Here is a 26,146-nt window from a genome sequence, read left to right as displayed (position 1 = left end):
TCCCAGCACCCACATGACAGCTCACAACTGTCTGTAACTCCAGTTCTAAGGAATCTGACACCTTCACACAGACATACATACAGGCAAAACACAGATGCATGTAAAATATACAAATCTTTAAAAAACTTGAAAAACTGTCATATTAAAAAAGTCATGTCTTTAATTTTGATGGCTGAGTTATGGCTTGTGAAGCATCCCTAAGGGCTGCGAAACATGGTGTGCATCCCATCCTTCACAGTTTGATGGCATTTGTCTGTGTATGGTCTGTCTGTTTGACCACTGGTCACTGAGAGTCTTTGCTTTTTTCTTTTTTCGGAACTTGAAGTTTATAACGTTTTTTCCTCAATTCTAGGGGAGGGGCAGTTTATAACTGGCTCTTTTGGTTCAGTGCTAATCCTTACATGTGGAGGATTAGATTAGATGAACCATTAAGGTGTTTTTGCAGCTTCAGTACATCAGATAATCTCTTTCTCTCTCCCCCCACCTTCAGTACATCTGCTAACACCCCCCCCACTCCCACATCTTTTCTATCACATATGAGCTCTGTGGTTCTTAGTAGCCAAGTATACTCATGCCCTGGACCAGCTACATAGCCAAACGCACTGGCATTTGTAAGGTACCACAACTGTACTTGGTGATACAGCATTGCCTGGTGATGTCATCATGAGAGCAAATACCATTGTTTTCAGAAAATGACTCAGAAGGATGGCCCTGTAGTGCTAGAGGAGATTTTGCATTCTTCAAAAAACTTATAGACCCAGGCAGGGAGGTCATTCAAAGGCTGAGATGCCTTGTTTCTGGCTCCAAAATAGTATTCTTTCTTAGCCATTGTCCAAGGGGTTATCATATCAGCTCTCATTTGCATGTTCTCTGCTTGCTTTTTTTTTTTTTTTTTTTTGGATGGGGGGATGGGGTCTCACTGTGTATTCCTAACTGGCCTGGAACTCACTGTGTAGACAAGCTGTCCTCAGACTACAGACCAGCCTGCCTCTGCTCTTGAGTGTTGGGATTAAGGGTATTGCCACCATACCTGGATTCAGTTATGTTTCTATCATGGTTATCATTTTTCTCTCTTGGAATCTGAGAACTACTTTAAGAGCCAGAAGGCATTATAGTGATTAGCAACCTTTGGGGAAACCTCTTCTTTTGGCAAATGTGAGCATGTGAAATCTAAAGCATGGGCAACTTCGAGAGCTCTCTTCTCACTGGGAGTACAAAGGATTTAACTCAGAAAAAGTGAGTGGACTCCAGAGGACAACGGTGACATGTGGGTGTGTAAGGAGGTACAGCCCAAGTCCCCACTCTTAGTGACATGTGGGCGGTGAAGGAGCGTTACAGCCCAAGTCCCCACTCTTAGTGACATGTGGGTGTGTTAGGAGGGCACTAGCCTGAGTCCCCACTCTTAGTGACATGTGGCGTGTGTTAACAGAGGTACAGGCCCCGAGTCCCCACTCCTGCAGTGACATGTGGGTGTGGGTAAGGACGGGCCACAGCCTGAGTCCCCACCTTCCGAGGGAACATTGTGGGTGTGTTAAGGAGGTAACAGCCTGAGTCCCCGCTTGTGACATGTGGGTGTGTTAAGGAGCGCGCCACAGCCTGAGTCCCCGCTTGTGTGTAAGGAGGTACAGCCTGAGTCCCCACTCTTAGTGACATGTGGGTGTGTAAGGAGGGTACAGCCCGAGTCCCCACTTTAGTGACATGTGGGTGTGTAAGGAGGGCACAGCCTGAGTCCCCACTCCGAGTGACATGTGGGTGTGTAAGGAGGTACAGCCTGAGTCCCCGCTTTAATGGGTTTTTCCAGCAGATTTAAACCCTGTCTGCCCTTTCAGTGACCCTTGGGCAATACTTTTTCTAATAGATCTTCTGATTCAGTTTAAGTTTTGTTTGTTTGGCTTGTTTTTATTTTGTTACTACTAGGGATTGATCCCAGACTCTTACACATATAAGTCAAGAACTCTGCCAATGAACTAAACTCTTTCGTGGTTGTTTTTCAAGACAGGGTTTCTCTCTGTAGCCCTGTCTGTCTTGGAGCTCGTCTGGTTGACCAGGCTGGCCTTGAACTCACAGAGATCTGCCTGCCTCCTGAGTCTGAGATTACAGGTGTACACCACCATCCAGTAGTACATCTTAAATTTGACAGGATTACTAACTGCTTCAGGCTGGTCGTAAATTAGAAAATGGAAGGGTTTAGGAGCCAGATGATGCACCCACCACCACGATTACAGCATTGCGAGGATGCCCCCTTCTGGATGCTGATGGGCATTCCATGGCTCTGGGAAGGAATACCTGAGAGCTACATAGGGAACAAGCTAAAACCAAGGCAGCTGGGCACAAATTGGATTATTTGAGGCAGGAGCCCCACCCTAAGTCAGGGTCATTTGAGGCCAATGGATTCATAGGCCATGCCGCGATGGCAGCCCACATGAAAGGCCGTGGAAGGAGGAAGGTTTTATTTTAATGTCTGCTTGCTCTCACTCTCACTGGCAAGTTTATAAGTCCCGGCACACTTCCTTCGCTGGTGTTAGAACCTAATTCTTTGGGATTCCAACATGGACTGAAAACTGACAGCTCTCTAGGGTCTCCCTGGAACTCCAGCACCTGACTGGGACTACTGAGGCATCTGTTTGTGGACTGAACAACTACTGGATTCTTGGCCTTTCTGTCAGGAAACAGCCATGGCTGGACTACTCAGACCATGTGCTGTAAACCAGCCTAGTAAATCCCTTACTGATATGTAGATAAATGTTAGTTCATTCTACCATTTCTGTTCCTTAGAGAACCCTGACTAATGCAGAGTCTGAGCCCTGCATATATGAAACGTAACTCCACCAAAACCAACCAAACATCAACAACAACAAAACCAGTGAAGTATTCCATAGGTAATGGCACTGCCATTAATCCCAATGACCTCAATCCATCCCCGAGACCCACATGGTAGAAGGGAAGAATCGACTCCCACAAATTGTCCTCTGGCCTCCTTGTGTGCACCATGACGTGCGCGCGCGTATACACACACACACACACACACACACATATACACACACACACACACACATATACACACATTATACATATATATATATGTATATATGAGATATTATATGAAGGCATATAGCTTCTCTTTCAATGGACCCCCTTTTGTACATGATTCTACCATTACTCAACATTTCTTTAGGGGAAATTTTTGGAGATTGATGGACACAAGAAAGGAGAACTGCATTAGCTGTGTTCAATACCTGTTTAAGGCTTGTTATAACCCAGAATAGATAAGGGTAAGTTGGGCGATGATGCCAATCTGGGTAGCAAAGGAGTGGCTGACACTGTTGTGGTTGCCTGGGTAAGGTGGAAGAAAGGAACAGGAACCTTCCAGAATGAGCAGCAGGAGCAGTAAGGCAGGATGAGCATGTGTAGCTAGAAGTTTCTCAGTCCCGCCCGGCCCTGCAGTCCCACAGTCGCTTATAAAATAATCATTCAGAGGCTTAATATTATCTATAAACTGTATGGTCTATGGCAGGCCTCTTGCTAGCTAGCTCTTACATCTTAAATTAACCCATTTCTATTAACCTATGTTTTGCCACGTGTTCTGTGTCTTACCTGTCTACTGGCATGTTATTCCTTGGGTGGCAGGCTGGCATCTCTCCCCAGACTCTGCCTTTCTCTTTCCTGTCTGTCTCCTTGGATTTCCCATCTGCCTCTAAGCTGTCTTGCCATAGGCCAAAGCAGCTTATTTGTTAACCAATGGGAACAGCATATATTCACAGCATACAGAAAGATATCCCCCAGCACGTTCCCTTTTCTATCCAATCAAAAAGGAAGGTTTTAGCTTTAATATAGTAAACTTACGTATAACAAACAGTTATCAAGGAGGAATTACAATATCTAGTCTATATTTGGCAAAATTAAAGAAAATACTTTATCATCTATCCTATATTTGTGAGTCTAAAGTTTCATATCTAATTTATCTTTTATCATAACCAAGGAAAATTATAATTATAACTATCTAGTCTTCAACTACATCAAAGACCCCAGAAGGATATAATATTACCTAAGTAAATAGGAATTGCATTGTAAGCAACTTCCAAAAATCTAGAATGACAGAGACAGGAGGCTGCCTGGACAGTCACCCAAAGTTCCTCTGCAATGTTGGGCACCATCTTCAGCCCATAGGTCTAGAGTATCTCAGTTGCTTCTCCCTGTGTCCTGTGTCTGTGTCCTGCAGAATGTCTGGCAGTCTCCTCTGTGAAGCAGGAACCTGAAGGACCATCTCTCCTTGTTCTGGCAAAATTTAGTACAAGTTAGGATAGAAAGTGAATTAGGTACACTTTGGACTCACCAAAATAGGATAGGTAATGGAATATTTTCTCTGAATCTGTCAAATACAAATGGACTAGACATTATTGATGTATTTATTGCCTGTATATATTGTATATAGTTATTGTACTTATTGTATATAGTTTTTCTATGTTAGTTATATTTTTTTTTATTTTATACAAAAGGGAAATGTGATATTTTATTTGTGCACCCCAATAAAGCTTATCTGGAGATCACAGGAAAAAGCCAGCTACTGTATTAAACATAGAAGTCAGGTAATGGTAGCACATGCCTTCAATCCTGGCATTTGGGAGGCAGAAACTCATCTGGATCTCTGTGAGTTCAAGGTTACACTGGGAACAGGGCCAAGTGTGGTGGTACATGCCTTTTATTCCCAACACTAGTTAACCATAGAGGTCTGGAGGTCTGTACAGACAGATAGGAAGTGACAGAGCTGGACAGGAGGAGGAAGTGATGTGGCTGGGCGGAGAGAGGAAGTGAGGGCAGGAACAGAAAGGCATCTAGGCGTGGGTAGACAGGAAGCAGCTCTCTGGAGGCTGAGGAGTTGGTGAGGTGAGGTTGATTGTGGCGTGTCCTATTCCTGTCATCTCTCAGCTTTCACCCATATCTGGCTCTGGGTTTTTATTAATAAGACCTTCTAAGATTCATGTTATAAGCATGTAGAGAACTATGATTAGAGGAAGAGCCAGTGGATGCATAGGGAACTTAGGCAAAAAGTCAGGTGACAGTAAAAAGAATCCATTGTGGACCTCTGGGCAAGCTGGCAGATGGTAAATAATGCTTGGGCACGATAATGTGGAAACCGCTTAAATAGATGGAACTGGGCTTTGAGCATTTAGGCAGGAGGTAAATCAGAACTTCAACGGCGGGAATTAAATAAGAAAATTGGAAGGAAAATGAATTTTAATCATTTGTCATATGATTGCTATGGGACATGACAAAATAAGGACTAGACCGTGTTCGAACAGCTGGGGGGGGGGTGATGACAGTCATAAAACACCAATCATGACGGACCCAGAAGAGCATGGCTGTCTGGAAACGGTATTTGGTTGTTTGTTTGTTTTGTTTTTCAAGACAGGGTTTCTCTGTGTAACAGTCCTGGCTGTCTTGGAACTCACTCGGTAGCCCAGGCTAGCCTCACCTGCCTCTGTCTCCCAAGTGCTGGGATTAAAGGCGTGCGCCGCCACTGGCCACCCTGCCCCTCAGGTTTGTAACTGGAGACATGGGACTCGTATGGCATGACAGACGTAGGGAGTAAGCTGGTGAAATGCGTTCTAGACAGATGTGTGTGGCAGCCGAACATCGGAATGGAACTGCTGGAAACCTGCAGAAGTGGTGAGAACTTAGATCAGGCATCCCAACAGTGAAGGATGGAAGAGCTCGCTGGGAGAGGAAAGATGGAGGGATGAAAGAACACAGGCACGCACTTGGGAGACACTCAAGTCTAGGGCCATCCATGATGAGCAGGACAGAGACGTGACAGGGAAGGGGCTGAAGGAGAACCAGGAAGGGCCGGAAGAAGTGTGCTGCGGAGAGCAGGCTGAGAAGAATCAGAACGAGGACATTGGCAGCGTCTGAGGGAGCAGTGAAGGGCAGATGCAGGAATGAAGAGGGTCTCAAGTACACTGAAGAAGAAGGCTGTGCGCTGTGGTCAAGGGTAGTAGCCGGATCTCATGATGAGACAGTTTTAGAAAAAGGATTGATGAAAGAACAATGAAGTCAGGTGGTAGAGATGGAGGGGAGCTGGGAAGACTGGTGTTAATGGTTTGTGGATGGGCTGGCTGGAGCCGCCCTAGAAAGGTAGAGATGGTGATAGATGGAAGGGGGCAGGCGGGACTTCAGTCTCCATCATGAGGTGTGTGTGTGGGAGGAATGGGGCTTCAGGGGGTGGGGTGAGGGGAGTGTTCAGTGTTTGACTCTGGCCACTGTTCACTGTACTTCTCTTCTATGATATGAAATGTGTGTGCCCCCTAAAATTTATAGTTTGAAATCCTAATCTCTAAATTGATGGTCATAGGTGCAGCTTTGGGCACATGATAAGATTATGATGGCAGAGTCCTTGTGAGTGACATCAGTGGCCTGGTCATGGTGGCTCATACCCTTAATCCCAGCACCCAGGAGACAGAAGCTGGCGGATCTCTGAGTTTGAGACCAGCCTGGTCTATGCGACCAGTTCCAGGCCATCCAGGGCCACAGAGTGAGATTCTGTCTCAAAATAAAAGGTTCCATGGAGCTGCCTTGTCCCATCCACTGTGAGAACACAGAAGGAGGATGCTGTGTCAGAGAAAGCAGCTCTTCCCAGACACTGAACCCACCAGCATGCTGATCTTCCCAGCCTGTGGACGAGTAAGAAGCACAGTCATGTTGTCTATAAGCTACCCAGTTAGTCATAGCAGCCGTGATGGACAAGATTCTCATTGCTGTGATCAAATACCCATGGTAAGGCAGGAAGGTTTATTTTGGCTTACAGTTTGGGAGGACACAGACAGGCCATTGAGATGGGGAGACATGGTAGCAAGCGGCTCCATGGTAGCAGGAGTATGCAGTATGCTGATACTACTAAAGGGAGTCTAGTTTCTCTATGAACAGGAAGTAGTTCTTGGAGAGGAAGTGGGGCTAGGCTCTAAACCTCAAGGCCTACATGTGTAGCCAACTTCCTCTATTGATGCTGTACCTCCTAACACAGTGCCACCATAAACTGCCTAAGGCTGTGTGGCCCTGGAACCCTCAGTTCTTTCCTCTGTACAGCGGAGTTTGGACTAGAAGGCATCTAATGACATCTCAGAGCTGTCAGGACCACAGTGATGGTCTGATATTCATGCCAGACTTGATGATGGCCTCTTTACAACTGATATAGCCCTCTACAGTGAACTGCCGGGGACCGTGTTGATAATTATGTCTACTCAATAAAACATTTGCCAGGTTTATAAGAACTTATTGGAATATGTCACACTACAGTGGGACTTTCTTCTGTCCCATCACTAGGTTTCACCTTCTCATGGGGGAAGATCTTGGTGTCAGTGTTACAGGTGGTTTATTGGAATTTTTGTCCTTAACTCAGAATTCACTCTAGAAGGTGGTTCCTTCACATTGCTCTTCAGATACAGCATTGTATAGGATAATAGAGACCCAAATAAAGACTTAATTTTCACCTAGTCTCAGGTCTTCCACTTTAGATGTGTGAATTGGTTTCCTTTTCTGTAAATACGCACAGTACTTTTCTGCCTTATCCAGGGCATTAAATGCTGCCGACATCTCTGCACTGGCGGGAGCCGGCCCCGGGCTGGTCCTTGGTTCTGTCAATCTCTCTCTCGCTCAGTCCTTCACGAAGCTGACCAGTGGTTTCCTGGCTCTGAGTTTACCATTGTGTTCACTGGTTCGTGGTGTGGATTTACTGCCTGCTACACTGCTGCTCTGAATGTAGCATCCACAAGAACAAGGCTTCTCACAGCCTAAACTGAGATTGCCATTGATGGGCCATTCACAGTGTCTTAGACCTGTATAAAGAGTCATTGATCCAAAACAGTCACTGTGCATGTGACAGTGTATGTTTGCTGGTTTCCATGGAGACCACTCAGCTGGCTGCTCTGATCTCTCACTAGCCTTAATTATACACTGGTATCGCCTGGGGGCCTTCAGAGCCATCTCCATAGCAACGCCTCCTCCTCCTGGAGTAATGTGACTGCCACCCTGGTCTGTGTTTCCCACGTAGGGGTTTCTGTTAAGAGGTGGTCAGACGCTGCTGGCAAACAGGCTGATTTATCCCGATGCACAGGAAGTTTTCTGAGCTCTGACTTCCTGTCTCAGGCTTTCTTGCAGGTGAAGGCCACACACAGCACAGCTACTTTCTCTTTGCTCGAGGTGGCATGCTGACATGTCTCTTGTCCTGTTGCCAAGATATTGAACTAAGAAGGGGTCTTCACTATGGCAGTGGACTAGATGAAATTACATTTTTAAAAAGTTATTTTTCTTCATGTGTGTGAGTGTTTTGCCTGTATGTATGTATATACATTGTATATGTGCCTGGTATTTGTAGAGGCCAGAGGAGTTATAGATGGTTGTGAGCCTTCATCTGGGTCTTATGAAAGAACAAGTGTTCTTAACTGCTGATCTATCTCTATAGCCCCCCCCCCCCAAAAAAAAAAACCTTGAGGCAAGACACCCAACATTGACCTCTAAATTCCATACACATACACACAGGACAACTGTACATTTATGTGCACACACACAGAAACAGATAAACACACATACATCACTCACAAGAGACTGAGTTGTTTTAGTAGGGGAATCATGCAAACTTTCTGACATCTGAGTAATATGAACTTTTACTTTTTATTAATTTCCTATATTGATTTATATGTGCACATGGGTGTGTGTATGTATGTGCATGCCTATGTGTGAGTAGGGAGGCCAGAGTTGATGATGGATGCCCTCTCTATTTCTCTTGAGATAGGGTCTCTCAGTGAACCCAGGATTCACCCTTTGGACCAGCTGCCGGCTGGCAGTTCTCAGCATCTACACACATACGCACTGGGGTTATAGGCATGCCCTGCTGCAGCCAGCTTCTATGTGAGTGCTGGAGATCTGAACTCAGGTCCTCATACACACAGCGGGTCCTTTACCCACCAAGCTGTCTCCTTGGCTCCTAGTTTTTGAGTTTCTGCCCAGTATCTTGAGGTGTGTATAGGAAGATCCCAAGGCTCAGCCTTGTCATGTCCTGGAATGTCCAAGGAAATGACCAGTGGCCGTGTCTTCAGGTTCCGATCAGAGCTCTTGGGTTTGGTTTTGGATGTGCGTCTGCACACAAGGACAGACAGCAGAGCAGGGGCATTCTCTCCCTCCCACGGTGTGTCGCCACCGTTACATTTGTTGTTGTCCTCACTGTCCGCTGTCTGTCAGGGGTCAGGCTAGTTCTGTCCTTCCTCAGCTGTCATCCCAGTGAGGTGTCTTCTCCCTGTGCCCATGTGTTTGTGGATCATTGCCCAGCTTCTTCAGGCTCCTTGTCCTGCCCTCACACCACATTTCAAAGCTTATGTGACTATGGAGGCTCTCCCTCAAATACCCCTTTCCTTCTTTTCCTTCGGCTTTTCCTCAGCGTCTTTGCGTGTTCTGGAATGGTCTGATGAAAGTAAGTCATGAAATAAAATGAAACTCTGCTTAGTGTAACTGTTATGTTGAAAGAGTGAACTGAAAAAAATCTAATTATGGCTGTCTCTTAATTAAATCATTTTTCTTGTTCACTGGCTAAGCCTCTGTGGCAATGAGAACAATTTTTCATGGAAAATTTAAACCTAGAGGCAGCAGCATAATTTCCTTTACAGTCTCTAGCTCGGCAATAATAACAGCATGTCGATGCCTTTCCATGACATCACCAATGAGGCGACAGGAACGTGGAGTGGCATTTAGGGAGGAACGCTTAGTGGTGAAGCGTATGGAAACTCTCAACGATTCCAGTTACCTAGGAATCGTTTGCTTATGAACAAGGTTTTCCAAGAGGATCCCTGGGAGGGAAAGACTGTTCTGAATTTGAGAAAATGTCACCAGATTCTGTTTCCTATTGTCAAATTAATCCTCTGAAGTGGGTGATGTTCATGGGTGTCTGGTGCTCTGGGTAAGGTGGCTGTTTGTCTTTCCTGCTTTACACCCCTCCCCCAGGCTATTTTTAGTGCCATCCATCATCACAGCGTTCTGCGTTGCAAAAATATGATGGCAATTTTGGATTTCACAACTTTTGCCCTAAAGGAATTTACTTCTTATTTACTAAGGGAGACACTTAAATTTGTAAATGTCCTGACTGTGAGGTTTTCTTGGGTGTGCCTCATATCCTAGATAACTTAAAATAATTACTCTTTTATTTTGATACATTTGCAAAACTTCCCATGGCACATGTGTGTGTGTGTGTGTGTGTGTGTGTGTGTGTGTGTGTGTGTGTGAGAGAGAGAGAGAGAGAGAGAGAGAGAGAGAGAGAGAGAGAGAGATATTAGTCGTCATAGAGTACCAAATAAACAAGTCTCCAGAGAACAGTGTAGGAATCAGCTGGTCAAGCATTCCTGAAGCGCTCTGGTGAAATGGGGTCAGGAGCCGTTGCATAAGCCAGTCCTTCACCGTTTCCTCCCTTCCCTCTGAAAGGAGCAAGATTGTGTGACATTTTTCCACACTGTGTTAGGCTGATTTCTTAGCACTTGGAGTCTTTCATCTCAGAGACTCACTCATCTGCTGTTAACTGTGTTCCACTCTTAGCCCCAAGCGGGAGGGTTTGTCATCTTTGAAGGGGGCTCTCATTCCAGGCCTTGTTCTCCCCTCAAAAGTCTTTTGGTATTTTTTATAAATGTGAAGTATTTTATACTCTAGTGTGTGTGTGTGTGTGTGTGTGTGTGTGTGTGTAGGTACACGTCACCGCTCTCTTGTGAAGGTGAAGGGACGGCCCATAGGAGTCAGTTCTCTGCTTTCCCCATGTTAGTCCCAGGGATGGAACTTCAGTCTTCTGGTTGGCAAGCATTTTTATCCACTGAGACACCTTGCTGGCCTGCCCTCCTCAGAACCTTCCTGCATCCCTATCTGCCTTGGGCTTCCAGATTGCCAAGCATTTGCTGCCATTTGGCTGTGCCCTTTTGAGCCCTCTACTCTCTCTGCACCTTTGAAATGCTGGCATTTGAGAGAAGAGGTTTTGGTGTCCTCTCTCATAGGAGTCCTATGTTGCCTGTCTCTGGTTTGTTCTTCTGAGAAAGCAAATGCCCTCTAGAAGGGAGAAGAGGAGTGTGCCCACAGGAGTGAAAGAGGCTCAATGCTGGATCCCTATGGGGCCCAGTCTATCCTGAGTGGTAGTAGCAGCAGATGCTTCCTCTACTGGAGTGTCCCTGCCCTGGTGCACAATCCTTCTTGAGGCTTCCATGAAGTTGGTTGTGGTCACGTGTTCTGTTGCTCTTATCCCCATTTGAGGGGTCCAGCTAGTGACTCTTCTCCCAGACAGACAACTTGCCTCTGGTTCCAGTGCCCCTTCTGCTTTGTGATGTGTTGTGTTTTGTTTTGTTGAGACAGGCTTTGGTGGCGTGAATAGGACTGCCCCCATAGGCTAGTACATTTGAATGTTAACTCATTAGGGACTGGTGCTACTCGGCAGGGATTAGGAGGAGTGGCCTTGTTGAAGGAAGTGTGTCACTGAGATAGGCTTTGAGCTTTCCAATGTCACTCTCTTGCTGCCTGCGGACCCAGATGGAGAACAGAGGGAGTGGCTGCAGTGGTAAAGACTAGCATGCCGGGCAGGACGTGGGGACACTAATACCCCACAGCGTTTCCATTGTAACCCAGCTGCCCCACTCCTGGGTGTACACACAAGAAAAAGGAAGACAGCCCTCAGACAGACAGTCCAGTACCATGGACTGAGACATGGTGACTGCACAACCCAAGGACACTGACCGGGGCTGAGCTGCGCCCTTTAACGGGGAGTTTCACAGCCGGTTCATTACATGTCAAAGAGGCTGTCTGGAAAATATGTTTATTTACTTATTTTTAGTTTTTTGAGACAAGGTTTCTCCATGTAGTTTTGGTGCTTGTCCTGGATCTCGCTCTGTAGCCCAGGCTGGCCTCGAACTCACAGAGATCTGCCTGGCTCTGCCTCCTGAGTGTTGGGATTAAAGGTGTGTGCCACCAACACCCGGCTTGAAAATATTTTTAAATTAGCATGTAAAGTATTAGGTTTCATTATGACATTTTCAAACGTAATTTTTGCTGACTGCCCCCTCACTCCCCCGTCTTCCTGCCCTTCCCTGTTACCCCCTACCCGGAAGCCCCTTACCCCTTCTGTCCCATATGTTCTAGCACCTGCTCCTTAACAGCTCGTTCCTGCCTCTTGCTTTACCATTGCCTTTTATTACAGGCAGTCTGCATGTCACCTGTTGGGGAAAAGAAGATTTTTTAGTTGGAGCCTTTCTAGTCTGGCTACTAGCCACTGTGTCTCCCGAATGCCATGACTGGAGAATGTTTCTAACAAATAGCTCAGGTCTAAGATGAAGATGTGAGCTCAGAATCCCCATGGCATGGCAGAAGTGTGTATTGTTTGGCTCAGCTCCACAGGTGCTGTGCTGGGATGTCAGGCGCTCTCTTCTGTCAGGGGCTGAGGTTGGTTAAAGAAAACAGCATGCCTGCCATTCTCACAGGCTGAGTGGTTCAAAAAACAAACATCATGTTCCAGAGCTGTGCCTCTCACTGGGTGCACCTGTTAGGACTGGGCTGGGCGCCTCCCAGGGGGTGGCCTCAGGCTTGCTGTGTTGTTGGAGCACTTTTCTCCTGCCTGTCAGGCTCCCTTTGCTTTGGAGTTAGGATTGGAGGCTTTTACAGCAAGCTTTTCAAGTTGACCGCTCTCCTGGTCCCAGCTTGCCAGGCTGTCAGCACACATCATTGTGTGTCATGGGCAGTGATGTCCAAGAGAGGTGGCCTGCCAGCTTTCGTAAGAGGGAATGGGAAGGGGAGCAGACTCCTTGAGGTTATGGGGTATGACCAACCGAGGCAGGCCTGAAAATCAACTTCCGCTCTGCAGTTTGGGGCGGGGGTGTTGCTCTCTAGCTTTGCTGTGTGAATTATGATGGCACCTTTCTCGTGGTCCCTAACAAGCAGAAATCCCAGGCCCTTCTGCCTTGGGCTGTGGGTAAAACATAAGAGGCTTTTTTTTAGCTCTGTAGATAGAAATACCTAGACCAGTACCTGAGCCCAAACCAGACTTTGCCTCAGGCCACCTCACACCTGTGGCATACAAGATGATGGGACAAGAGACAGTCACAGTTCCCACAATCTGTGCTCACCTTTGGCAATGCGACAGACACTCTGACACACATTTCTTACTTGATTTTAATTATAGTTGTGTGGCTCCAACCTTGTACCTCCTTTGGGGTTAGGGGGTAAAAAGATGTCACATAATTTGTATAAATTTGAATGAAGGAGCTCTGACTTGAAACCAGGTCCCAGGACTTAAATCCTGTGGCCCTCCTTGAAGTACTCAGTGTTGGGTCTGCTCTGTTGTGTGAATTGTCAGTGATACTTGAGAGAGGGAGCCTGGATGTCATGCATGGTCTGGTAGGAAGACTTCATAGAAGTCTGCACTTGATCGTGGAAATTTTCTCATAGATAATTATATGATGTAGAAAATGCCCCAGGAAATCAAGAGCTGGTGGAGACTGGTGGGAAGAAGCACCTTGCCCCAGGAGCCAGGAGCACATGCTAGCACCAGGACCCAGCCATCCCTCACTGTTCTGTCGGCAAGCTCCCATAGGAGCTAAGTGTGGGAGAGCAGATTGCTGGCTCCTCCCTAGGCTTGGAGTTTCCCAATCAGTATGATGTGCTGTAGGGTGTACTAACCAGTATTGAAACAAATAACTTTTTTCTTATGACTTAATTTTGAACCATGATGTGTGGAAAGGAGCTTTAGAAATGAGTTACATGACCCCCCCCCCTTTTATTCTTTTCTTTCTTTCTTTCTTTTTTTTTTTTTGGTTTTTCAAGACAGGTTTCTCTGTAGCTTTGGAAGCTGTCCTGGAACTTACTTTTTAGACCAGGCTGGCCTTGAACTCACAGAGATCCACCTGCCTCTGCCTCCTGAGTGCTGGGATTATAGGCGTGCGCCACCACCTCCCCGAGAGTTACTCCCTTTATTAAAAGGGAGAACTTGAGCTGAACAAGTGGTGGCCTGTGACTAGTAGATCCTGTATGCCAGGCTTCTCAGTGTCTCTGGGTATTTGGCACAATGCCTGGCATTGGATAGACCCCTCAGTAGAGGAACAGAAGGAAAGAAAGAATCTGACTTTATAACCTGAGACCTCTCTCAAACCTTCCCTGTCTGCATGGCAAGCTGTCCGATAGTTAGCTTTATTTCCTTTCCTGACACAGGGTTTCTCTGTGTAGCCCTGGCTGTCCTGGAACTCACTATGTAGACCAGGCTGGCCTCAGACTCACAGAGATCCTCCTGCCTCTCGACTAGCAGCCAGTGCTTTTAAACCTCTGAGCTATCTCGCCGGCTCTGTTAGCTGTTTTACTTTATAAAGAATATCTTTTTAAATGTTTTTAATTCTTTGACAATTTCATATGTGTAATAATGCCCTCCTGCTGCCCCAGATCCCCACCCTTCCTCCTCACCCTTCATGTCTCTCTGGTTTTGTTTAGCTAATACCCTCCTGCGTTCAGTCGTGCTGTCTGTGGGAATGTGGACTTTCTTGTTGACTTGATCTTGGATAGTTAAACCATAGCCACAGTGAGTACCTGGGTGCAGTGGCCACGTCACTGCCCAAGGACAGCATTTCACAGGGCTGCTTCCCATCCTGTAGCTCTTACGTTCTTTCTGCCCCTCTTCGGTGCTGTTCCCTGAGCCTTACAAGTGGAGAGTTGATACAGATGTCCCGCTTAGGGCCGAGTGCTCAATAGACACTCAATTCTCAGCACTTTGGCTATGACTCTCTGCATTAACTCCCGATCATTGCCAAGAGAAACTTCTCTAGCCAAGGTTGAAGGTATTGGCATAGGCATAAATATTTAGAAGGAAGTTTGACAGCATGGTTTTAGCAAAACAATTTTAGTAGCTTCCTTCCTGGGGCTTGGGAGCTTTGGACCAGATTTACAGTATGAAACCTGAATTTCTTTCTTTGTAACAGGCCTCAAATTCACTACAAAGGCAGTTGGTAACCCGTAACTTCAAGCCACTATTCCACTGTTAGGCACACCTTGTCTGGCAGGATGTTATAGCATACAGGCTTCACTGCTGAATAATACTGTCAGTGTTTTTTCTTCCCTGGTGGTCTCCACAGCATATGAAAGCTAGTCAGCAGGAAGGAAATTTTCAATGCCAGTTTGTTTGATTTCTCTCTGTCCTGAAATCAAACTGTAGGGTCTTACCATTTAATTCTGGGGGCAACAAAGACCAATGGCCATAACCTGTGCTATTTGGAGGCCTCTGGCCAGCAGTTAGTCCTTAACATCTGCCTTGGACTATGCTTTCAAAACCTTGTGGCAGCACACTCGTTGACACTGGATACTGGAGAGCATTCGACCCTGTCTTCTCATCAGCTGTGGAAAGACTAGACCTGCACCAGCCACTCCAGTTCCAGCTGCAGTATGGACTTCATGGATTTCAAAGTATGTCACCAAGTTCCAGGGAACCTGGGCAGACAGAGGTGGTAGCTGTTGGGAACCCTGTGGTTTTACACATGGTTAATAGGGAGCGAATCATAGAGTTAACCCATTGTATTTTAGGGGTAATAATTTATCTCCACAAAACCCTGAAGTGACATTTAATACTTAACAAATGTGTGTGCCCTTTGACCTAATACAGTAGCCTCCCCTTTATTTGTGGGGGATACATCTCAATACCCCAGAGGCTACCTGAAGTCACAGATAGTACCAAACCTCATATATGACATTGTTTCTTATCCATACATACCTCAGGTAAAATTGAATAAATTAAATTATTCTGAATTAGCCATAAGAGGTAACAACAACAACAGAGCAGTTATAAAAATGTATCTCAATAAAGTTGCCAGCATCACTGTTCTTTTACTTTGGAGTCATTATTCAGTAAAATAAAGGCTACTTGAATATAAGGACGGAAATGCTGTGATGGGGGACCTGTTAACTGAGACATTTATGTAGCATGAATCTTAAAAGTTCTTATTAATAAAATCAAACCTGAGGCCAGTTATTGGGGTGACTGCTGAAAGATCAAAGAGACAGAACAAGCCACAGCTACCTCACCTTGCTAGTTCCTCAGCTGGTCTTGTTTTCTCAGACTGCAAGCCTCTGAGTCCTCATCCAGAATGGATCTCAGATGAACTGCTGCTCAAAAGCCTGAATGCTTAACCAGCCAAAAGCTTAACTAGCCAAATGCTGCTAGTTTCTGGTCTTCACACCTTATATATCTTTCTACTTTCTGCCTATCACTCCCTGGTATTAAAGGCTGGATTTCTGGGATTAAAGGCATGTGTCACCACGCCTGGCTGTTTCTAATGTGGCCTTGAACTCAGAGATCCAGAGGTGTTTCTGTTTTTGTAATGCTAGGATTAAAGGCATGTGCTCCCACTGCCTATCCTGTTTAATATTGTGGCCATCCTGTTCTCTGACGATAAGCTTATTTTGGGGAACACACTATATTTTGGGGAACACAATACCACCACATTTCTCCTGTTTTTGTCTAAAATTAAAAGAAGCTTATAACTAATACAAGAAAAATCATATCCAATAAGTATATACAATATACACAGTTAAGATTACAATAATGATGTCTAGTCCATTAACATTTGACAGATTCGGGTGAAAAACTCCATTAATATATAACAATGTCCAGTCCAGTAACATTTGATAAACTCAGGCAAAAAATTTTCATTACTTATCCTAATTAAAACAAGTAGTTCCTTTTTAAAAGTAGATTCAAAAATTGACCTTTTTTCTTATCATATTCATATTCTCTCTTTTTTCTTTTCATAATAGCTTCATTAATCTACCTTTTGTCATTTTTATATCTTTCCCTTTTTCTTTTTAGTGTAGATTCAATGATCTACCCATTTATCCTATTATTTCTTTATCTTTTTTCTCAGGGTAGATTCAGTGATCTACCTCATATCTATAGTCTCCTTTTTCTTTTTTAAACCTCAACTCTATTTTTGGGTTAATTGTCTAGTCCTGTATCATTTGTCCAGGCACTGCATAATGAGAAAGTGCAGGGCTTGTTTCAAGTCCTTGTTCAAGTAGTCTGTCATCTCAGTTAGCCATCTCAAAATTGTCCTGAGCAGTTTGTAGTCCAAAGTCGATCTTTCCATGGCGCTACTGGCTTTACCATAGTCCACATGAATTCATCTTTGTTGGGTCCCGTCAACCTTTTAAAGATTTCAAAGTCGCTGTTAGGCGTGGTCATAGTTCCCTTTAGAATTTTTTTTTTTTTTTGTGTGTGTGTGTGTGTGTGTGTGTGTGTGTGTGTGTGTGTGCCTGCCTTCTCTGTGGTTTGGAGCAATCACAGTCTGATAAATGCCTGTCTCTCAGAACCATAAACATTCTTCCCTAGAAGAGAATATCTTCACAGCAATTTCTCCCCACCATTTGTCTTGCCAAACTTTTCCAAACTGACCTTTGTTGATGCTTTCTTGTAACACGATGGTCCTGGCAATTCTTCTCTGAACCAGCAGCAGTAAACCATTCATCCCAGGTAGCAGAATTACCGCAGTCACCAACATGATGAGAAGAAGCCAGCAATTTGGAGCAGCAGCTGCTGCCTCCATAGTCCCACAGCTACCACCGTTTGTGGCTAGGCCAAAGCTTCTCCTTAGCAAGCCTCCTAGGCTGGCCTCAAATTCAGGATCCTCCTGCTTCTGCTTTCTTCAGTAAATCCTACTGGTGTGAGCCACCACAACAGGCTGAGGGTAGCTGGGGTCTGAGCAGGGGCCCGCAAGGCCACAGGCAAGAGGCTTTTAAGTGAATTCGTACTACGAACGTTGGGCGCCAGATGTAGCAGGAATCTTAAAAGTTCTTATTAATGAAATCAAACCCGAGGCCAGTTATTGGGGTGACTGCTGGAAGATCAGGGAAGCAGAGCAAGCCAGTAGATGGGTGGATGATGTAGACTGCTGGGAGTGATTCCTGTCCCAGGCAGAAGGACCCATGAGTTCATCATGCTTCTCAGAACGGTTTACCATTGAAAACTTACAAATTGTATAAATAGGGGAAAGAAAACTTATGGACACTCGGCATGCTGCCAGGAGAGAATCCCCAAGATATATTACTAAGTAAAAACACCAAGTCAAACCATACGTGTACCGTGCCAGCTTTTTTTGTGTGTAAAAAAAAGAAACAAACCCATAATCTCTATTCATATTGATTTACATGTACATAAAGAAACCAATAAACATGATTGTCTATAGCAAGAAGTGAGAACTGAGCAAACAGGGAAGGGGGCACTCTGCTGTATATATTTTTATAGTTTTTGTTTGGTTCAGAATCATGATCTGTTACCTCCTTGAAATTCAATTGCAAAAATAAAGTGTAGGTTCAGCTGGGCAGTAGTGGCGCACGCCTTTAATCCCAGCACTTAGGAGGCAGAGCCAGGCAGGTCTCTGTGAGTTCAAGGCCAGCCTGGGCTACAGAGTGAGATCCAAAACAGGTACCAAAACTACAGAGAAACCCTGTCTCAAAATAAAATAAAATAAAGTGTAGGTTCAGAATACCTCTCCAGTGTTGAGAAAATGGGTGTGCCTTATTGCAGCCTGGGAGGCCAGCCTCCAGGCAGCAGAGGGCTCAAAGAGAAATCCACAGTGTGGGTGTAGCAAAAACTTTTCTATACGAGGGGGATAGGAAAAAGACACACACTCTCGATGGTGCCCTTCTTTATTCTCTTTTGTTTTCTCTCCCTCTACTGCTTATATACCTAACAAAATCTTCCAGGCAGTAGAGGAGTCACAATTTCTCAAGTGAATGATTATAGGTAAAGACATGATTTTTTAAAATCTCCCTAAATGATTAAAAACAGTCATCCCAACAACTCACATGCAATATATCTAAATAGCTTGTCACAGAATAATAGGCCATGAGCAAGCAAAGAGCACATTTTCTCAACCAACTCTTTTGTTGACAGGCTGCAAAGAAAGAATCAATTACTTTATTATCTATCTTAAGAGGTAATCTTATAAGGAATTTTAAAGGAATCACAAACCTAAACTGCTGAAGAGCCCAAGAAAATGTGAAAATTCTTTATTTATAACCTATAGGTGTATTGGCCACTATGACATTTTGTCCTGCATTCTCCCAGGCAGGGGAAAGGCAATTCAAACTAACTCATGACTGTGTAAACATTTTGAATGAATACCCTGTAATCAGAAGTTGTAAATTCTGGGTTCTCTTTGGATCCTAGAGGTATTCAGAGAGTGCCAAGTCTCTGGACATGGAGATGCCTGCAGTGTCATAAATCTTCTAATTCAGGCTGAAGTCAACATTCCTGATATACTGTAAATCTTTTAGCATCAGCTCCAATCAGCACTCTCAAGGTACTATGGCACCATGAGGCTTTAAATCTCAAATGTACTTTCTGTCCTGTGTGTGACCTCTGACCACAGAAAGAAACCTGCAGCTCCCTCTTTTTTGGTCTACCAAGTCAAATGATTCTCTGTAGTCCTGACTAGTCAGAATTTCCTTCTTTTCTGCAGTGTATATGAATAAAAGTTGCTTCTGTTTCCAGACTTTGGTGTCCTACTTCCTGTTATTTGTGCAATACCAGGACCCAATCTTTATCAACATAAGAAACAGTCATAGCTGAGCTTTGAATCTTCAGGGTGCATACCCATATCAGCAAACTGAGGCCAGCAATGGGTGCAAGGAATTAATCATCCATCAGCTAGCAGTAATTGGGCTGTTTTGTATTTAAAACTCTAGCTTAATGAATCAGACAGCTTAGCTATGTGTCCTTGTGAACTTTAGGTTGCTTTTCTGGAATTGTTAATCTTAAAAACCATTAGCAAGACATATGGTTTAATTTAAAGTTACTTTGAAGCTTTGTTTTAGCTAATAGTGCACACTGAAACCTGTGACTGCATTTCTTAGCATTAAGATTAAAGGAATTTGAGCCAGCCTAGCTCATTAACTTAAGGTGTGATCTAAAGCAGCTCCTTAGGGGGAACTCATAGGCCATGACTGTGTAGCAGTTCTTTGTATTCATTTTTATTCATCAAAACTATATATGCTAACATTATTATATCAGCTAGACAGTACAGCTTATGGAGGAATCATCTTCTTGACAATCCATAGATAAAAATGGCCAGTAGATCAGGATGTTTATCATGAGATACACACTACATTACAGGCAATGGGGGTGGGGTTGTCTGTCCACATCCACTCACCCCATGTCAGATACCAGAGAAAGATGGTAGCAGCAAATATGTAAAGGCACAGCAGAAACAAAAGATATCCTGGGGTCTGTAGTCTCATGGCCTTGCTTAAGTCAGATGACCCATCAGAGAGTTTCCTCCTGGTGGGCTGACACCTTGAACTTCAGTTGCCATCTGCTGCTCCTCTAACATGGCCATCGGCAGTACCTTTGTTTGGACAGAGGTAAAACTTGGATACAAGGATTTTGAAACAGAAAGGTTGATTACTTGCTAGAAATCTGTACTTTATAAAAGATAGTGGTGGAAGTGATGAGGTGGGTCTCATTACAGGGGAGAGGATAGTGCCCTAGCCATGGTGACCTTTTGAGCTAAGGATTGTGACTTCTAAGACCAGCAGGAGGGGGCTGCTCCCCATAAATAATTTTGGAATAGTCTATGTGTCTGTCAAAGGACAGCCATAAGCACTTCATGAATGGGAGTTCTTCAGTTAAGGAATCACCATGGCCTGAGTTTTAGTGTCACAAAGATGCTTCACAACCTGAAATGCAGCAGGGCCACCCAGCATTTTGTTTGTAACTGTACAATAAGATGATTAGTACATTATTTGTGTGTGGGTGTAAATCTGTGTGCTGTTCACAGAGCAAACAACTTCCAAAACTATAGAAATGACAGAGACAGCTGGCTGCCAGGACCATCACCCAAGTTTCCTCTGCAACGTTGGGGCGTCCATCTTCAGCCTACAGACATAGAATATCTGACAGACTTTTCTGTGAAGCAGGAATTTGAAGGAATGTTCTACCTTGTCTCAGCAAAGATTGACAGTCACTTTCTTTTGTGTCCTGCTTGTCCAATTTGGACAGCATACTGTCAGCAGCTGAAGTAAGGGCAGTTTCTTGCCCAGTGGCTAACTTTGTCACAATGAAAGCAAACTCCATATGGAGGTTCTTTGATGCCAATCATTTTTTAAGTGGATTGGTGCTGCCACAAGCAGACTTATCTCACTGTCATAAAAAATCTTATGTTATTAAAACATCTTAAATGTCATATTCTATAGATCTCTGAAGTGTTTGAAGATCATCTATATCTAAAATATGTTTGACCTTGAAAACATACCTAACATGACTACAAGTTCAATTGTTATAGATGACTAACTACTAAACCGTATTTCTTAATTATCCTAAATAGTTTCTAATAATAACTTTCAAGAACTAGAACTTTATATTACATTTTAAAAAATGAGCTACCTAGATACAATACCTTAAACAAGAGTAGAAACATATATACAGTATGTTAAAACAAAAATATCTGTAAATTTATATCAATACACAAAAATTCCTTAAACGAGTAGAAACAGATATACAGTATAGTCCAAAAATAACCTTAAATTTGTATCAATATACAAAAATTCATACAATGTAAAATTTTTGAGATTAATAGTTGCTTTTTACTCTAAAAGTAGACTCAATAATCTACCCTTTCATCCTATCATTCCAGTATCCCTCTATTTTCTTTTCAGAATGAGATTCCTTTGTTTAGTTTTTTTCTGACCATCATCAGTAACAACTTGTAACCAACGCCCCTAAATGGTAGTAAACATTCATAATCCACCAAAGGCTGTCCAGGGCTGCATAGTAAGATCCTTCACTCCCAACAACAATAACTAAAACAAAACAAAAATCCTGGATACTGACAATCCTTAAAGTAGGCTGATTTAATTTAGCAGTTATTTTTCTACAATCCAGTGCCAGCAGCATTTGCTCTTCACATATCAACATTCAAAAAATTCAAAGTCAACAAACATCATACAGGATCCAGATGCCCTGTGTATTTCCCATCCTTATGTGGCTTGTTCTTTTTATATTACTTTACTTTTTAAAAAGACTTTATTATTTTTAAACTTTTTTCTGTCTATACCCATTTTCTTCTCTTTCTTTAGCATCAAAGTACATTTTTAAAACATACTGTACTTGTTTAGAGGTTTTTCAGCCTGGACCTGACTTTTTGTGTGTCTGCAGCCTTCACCAACTGTGTAGGCTAAACCTAAAATGGTATGGCTCCATTTAGCACAGGCACTGGTGGCTGGCTCTGCCCCCTTTGGGTCACAGGACAGCACCTAACCGTCCCAGCTGCTCCTAACAGCCCCAGCTGCTTCTAACCGTCCCAGCTGCTCCTAACCATCCCAGCTGTTCCTAACAGTCCCAGCTGCTTCTAACTGTCCCAGCTGCTCCTAATAGTCCCAGCTCTGGGAAGTTGCTGTGCTCACTTTCTGGAGTCCCCGAGCAGAACCCAGTTGTTGTGAGTGCTTGCAGAGCCCAGGCGGTAGCTGAGGCAACACCAGCTGGAATGACTTCTCCGTCCGGTTGGTCATGCCCTACATTAGGTGCCAAATATAGTGGGACTTTCTTGTTGGACTTTCTTTTGGGGACTGCCAGCTGCCAAATAATGACATGGAGACTTACTATTAATTATGAAAGCTTGGCCTTTAGCTTAGGCTTGTTCCCAACTAGCTCTTATAACTTAATTAACCCGCTTCTATTAATCTATGTTCTGCCATGTGGCTTTTTACCCTCTCCTCCATTCTGTATGCCTGTGTCCCTTCATATCTCGCTGGTGTCTCCTATGCCTCAGATTCATCCGCAGTTTCTCTCTCTGCCTGGAAGCCATGCCTAACCTCTCATGACTAGCTATTGGAATGCAGCTCTTTATTAAACCAATCAGGTGCCTTAGGCAGGCAAGGTAAAACAGTGATGCATCTTTATACAGTTTATTCAAATATCCTGTAGCCCCTGGGTGCCAGCTGTCAAGGTGGCACACACCTTTAGTTCCATCACTTGAGAGACAGAGACAGGAAGATTTCTGTGAGTTTGAGGCCAATCTGGTCTATATAGCAAGTTCCAGGCTGTCCAGGGCTGCATAGTAAGATCCCTCACTCCCAGCAACAATAACTAAAACAAAACAAAAATCCTGGATACTGACAATCTAACTTAGGTTCTCCTTTTACTTACTGAGCTCTGTCCCAGCCCAGCACATTCATAATGTACAGGTCAATTGCAGTTACTCTGGAGCACTCAAGGGATTTCCAAGTTGCATGCTAACTGCCTCCATAGGATGTGCATGTGTTCAGGGGCCAGAGACAGCTTTTGGATGCACAACTACAGATGGACATCCTTCTGAAGAGAAGGATGCTGCTGTGGCTTCTGGTTGCACCCAGAGGAGGGGCAGGTCAAGTCAGCAGCTCAATTCTCATCTCAGAACCCAAGGCAGGGCCACTGTGCAGAGTTCAATGTTTATAACTTCCATGAGGCCACATGTATCTTGCATATGGGAGGGGGCAAGGGACTGTATTTCTTCACTAGCACCATTACATTAGACTTTTTTTTTTTTAGCCTTTTAACGAGTTGGTTTAATTAATTCAAAGTGACACAGAATTCAGAGTACAACAAAGATGAAACAGCTCTGGTAGGATTTTGGACTGAGTTTACTTTAAATTCACAGCTGAGGTAGGAATTGCTGAACACCAGAGACAATGAGCCATTGTATTATTTATTATTATAATTTTTTTTAACAAAAGTTTATTACAATGTTCAACAGGCTCCAGGATAACACTTCATTCTAGCTGTAGGTGGCAAACATGTTATGGCAGGGAATCCAGATGTTTAAATAGGAATGGAAGAGGGTCGCCATCCTCTCAAATATGAGGAACAGCTTACTTTTTGCCGGATTTCTTAATTTCACCTGTGGCCAGGGGTCCCTTACCCGCGGCCTTGGCTTTTAGCTTCTTGAGTTTCTTCTGCTCCTCTTTTTGTTTCTGCTTGAAAGCCTTATCTTCCTCGTCCATCTCCTTAGCCTGCTTCTTGGGCAGTTTCAGGGGCTTCTTTTTGCCACCACCTTCAGGACCCAACATGATGCCTACAGACCCATTAGACTTTTTTGCACTGTGGAATTTGGTGAGAATTATACTAAAGGCTCTCAGCCTTTAGAGCATGGGTTTGAGTGTCTGTAATGATGTTTTTCCACATAGGAGACACCCTACATGGACTAGTTTCAGCTGCATCTCAGAACATCGTGTTCACCTACCTCCTTGGCTCTGCTGGCAGCCTCCTGGTGCCTTCCCTCCACACATGGAAATGGCCATGGTGTGTGTGGCCTTTGTATTATGTTTCTTGACTACTTCTAGTTGATATTTGCCCTCTGTATCCAGCTGGCTTTTTAAGCTTCTTAAACAATTCTCCCTGGAAGCTAGTAGGGTGGCTCCAGGCTAAAGTGCTTGCAGCTGCGAAGACCTGAGTTTTGGTTACCCAGAACCCATGTAAGGTAAACCAATGGCGGTGTGATGTGCCTCCAAGGCCAGGAGGACAGGTTACCCAGAACCCATGTAAGGTAAACCAGTGGAGGTCTGATGTGCCTCTGAAGCCTAAGGTCGGGAAGGCAGAGACAAGACAATACCTCAGGCTTTGGCCAGCCAGTCTAGCTCAGTCAGGGAGCCCAGGCTCAGTGGGAAGTATTGTCCCCCAAAACAAGATAGATGCTGAATGTTGACCTCTAATTCATATGCATACACCGAATCACAGGCCAGCTGCCTCTCTAAGTGAGTGTGGTTCTCTGGGATACCTTACTAGGAAAAGGGTTTCTAGCTAGTGACTTTCAGTTTTCATTTGGTGTTGATGACAGCTGCTGGCCACCCCATGCTTTGGATTTTTGTTAACAACCAGTGGTTTAGCATTTTCTGAGCCTGTTTCCTCACTGATGTCCAGTGTTGGCTGATCATTGTGGGCTTCTGTGAGGAGTCTGGCCTTTCTTGGTGCCTCTCTAGGGCCTAGTATGATCTCCATAAGAGCAATTGAGCTTCACCCCAGCAGAAACTCAAAGTCCTTTACATTTGCCACTTATAATTCAGTGAAAGATGTCTTTGAAACATCTCTTCTTTATTTTTAAACTTACATTAAAAAATCTTTTTAGCAGAGTAAAAAAAGGATGTCTTAGTCTGTCATAACAAAATACCATAGGCTGAATGACTTCAACTACTGATATGCTTTTTTCTGTGTATGTGCATGTGTGTGTGTGTGTGGGGGGCATGCATGCATGTGTGTGTACAGGTGTGTGTGTCCATATAAGAGTGGAAGTCAAAGGAGAACCTGGAGTGTCATACCTCAGGTTCCTCTCAGCTTTTGTTTGAGACAGGGCTTCTTGTTGACCTTGCTAGCCACCTGCCAGAGGCTTCTCCCTCCTACCTCACCATCCCTGGGATGAGAAGTATCCACTATGCTGGCTTCTTACATGAGTTCTGAGGGTCAATCAGATCTTCATTTGTTCAAAACAAACTCTTCAATGACCAACCCATCTTCCTAGCCTAGGAATTTATTTTCTGACAATTCTTGAAGCTAGGATGTACTGGGGGATATCTTTCTGTATGCTGTGAATATATGTTGTTCCATTGGTTAATAAATAATCTACTTTGGCCTATGGTAAGGCAGCTTAGTGGCAGGTGGGAAATCCAAGGAGAGAGACAGGAAAGAGAAAGGCTGAGTCTGGGGAGAAGCTGTGAGCCATGGCCAGGAGAAGCAAGATGTGAAAGTACTGGTAAGCCACAAAGCCATGTGGCAATGCATAGATTAATAGAAATGGGTTAATTTAAGATATAAGAGCTAGCTAGCTAGCTAGCTAGCAAGAAGCTTGCCATGGACAATACATTTGTAAATAATATAAGCCTCTGTGTGTTTACTTGGGTCTGAGTGGCTGCGGGACTGCAGGTGAGAGAGATTTGTCTGGACTACGGGACTGTGGGGCTGGGTGGGACCAGAGAAAATTTCAGTTACAAGGACGTCCAAGATTAAGGTATCAGCAGGGTAGGGTCTAATCCAGGGACCTGCAGATGGCCATCTGTCATACTAAGTGTTCATGTGACTTCCCCTTTGTGTATATGGGGCCAGTGGGGAGAAAGCAGCATAGATGGAATGAACAGGACAGAA

General features: G+C 44.3%; 2 protein-coding genes across 4 annotated transcripts in view; one reads left to right on the top strand and one right to left on the bottom strand.

Moving 5' to 3' along the window:
• Tmem241 (transmembrane protein 241) overlaps positions 1-26,146 on the top strand; it is a 140,830-nt gene that overhangs the window by 74,395 nt on the left and 40,289 nt on the right. The window lies entirely within an intron of this gene.
• On the bottom strand, positions 23,884-24,081 carry LOC118594882 (translation machinery-associated protein 7-like). The gene has a single exon (XM_036205132.1). It carries the CDS (start codon positions 24,079-24,081, stop codon positions 23,884-23,886), a length of 198 nt encoding a protein of 65 aa, XP_036061025.1.

This window comes from Onychomys torridus, chromosome 13 (genome assembly GCF_903995425.1).
Source record: "Onychomys torridus chromosome 13, mOncTor1.1, whole genome shotgun sequence".
Taxonomy (NCBI): domain Eukaryota; kingdom Metazoa; phylum Chordata; class Mammalia; order Rodentia; family Cricetidae; genus Onychomys; species Onychomys torridus.
The sequence above is the reverse complement of the archived record's forward strand: the minus strand, read 5'-3'. Positions and strand labels throughout refer to the sequence as shown.

Coding starts and splice junctions, on each gene's coding strand:
- LOC118594882 (XM_036205132.1), bottom strand. CDS start 24,081: ATGTTGGGTCCTGAAGGTGGTGGCAAAAAGAAGCCCCTGAAACTGCCC.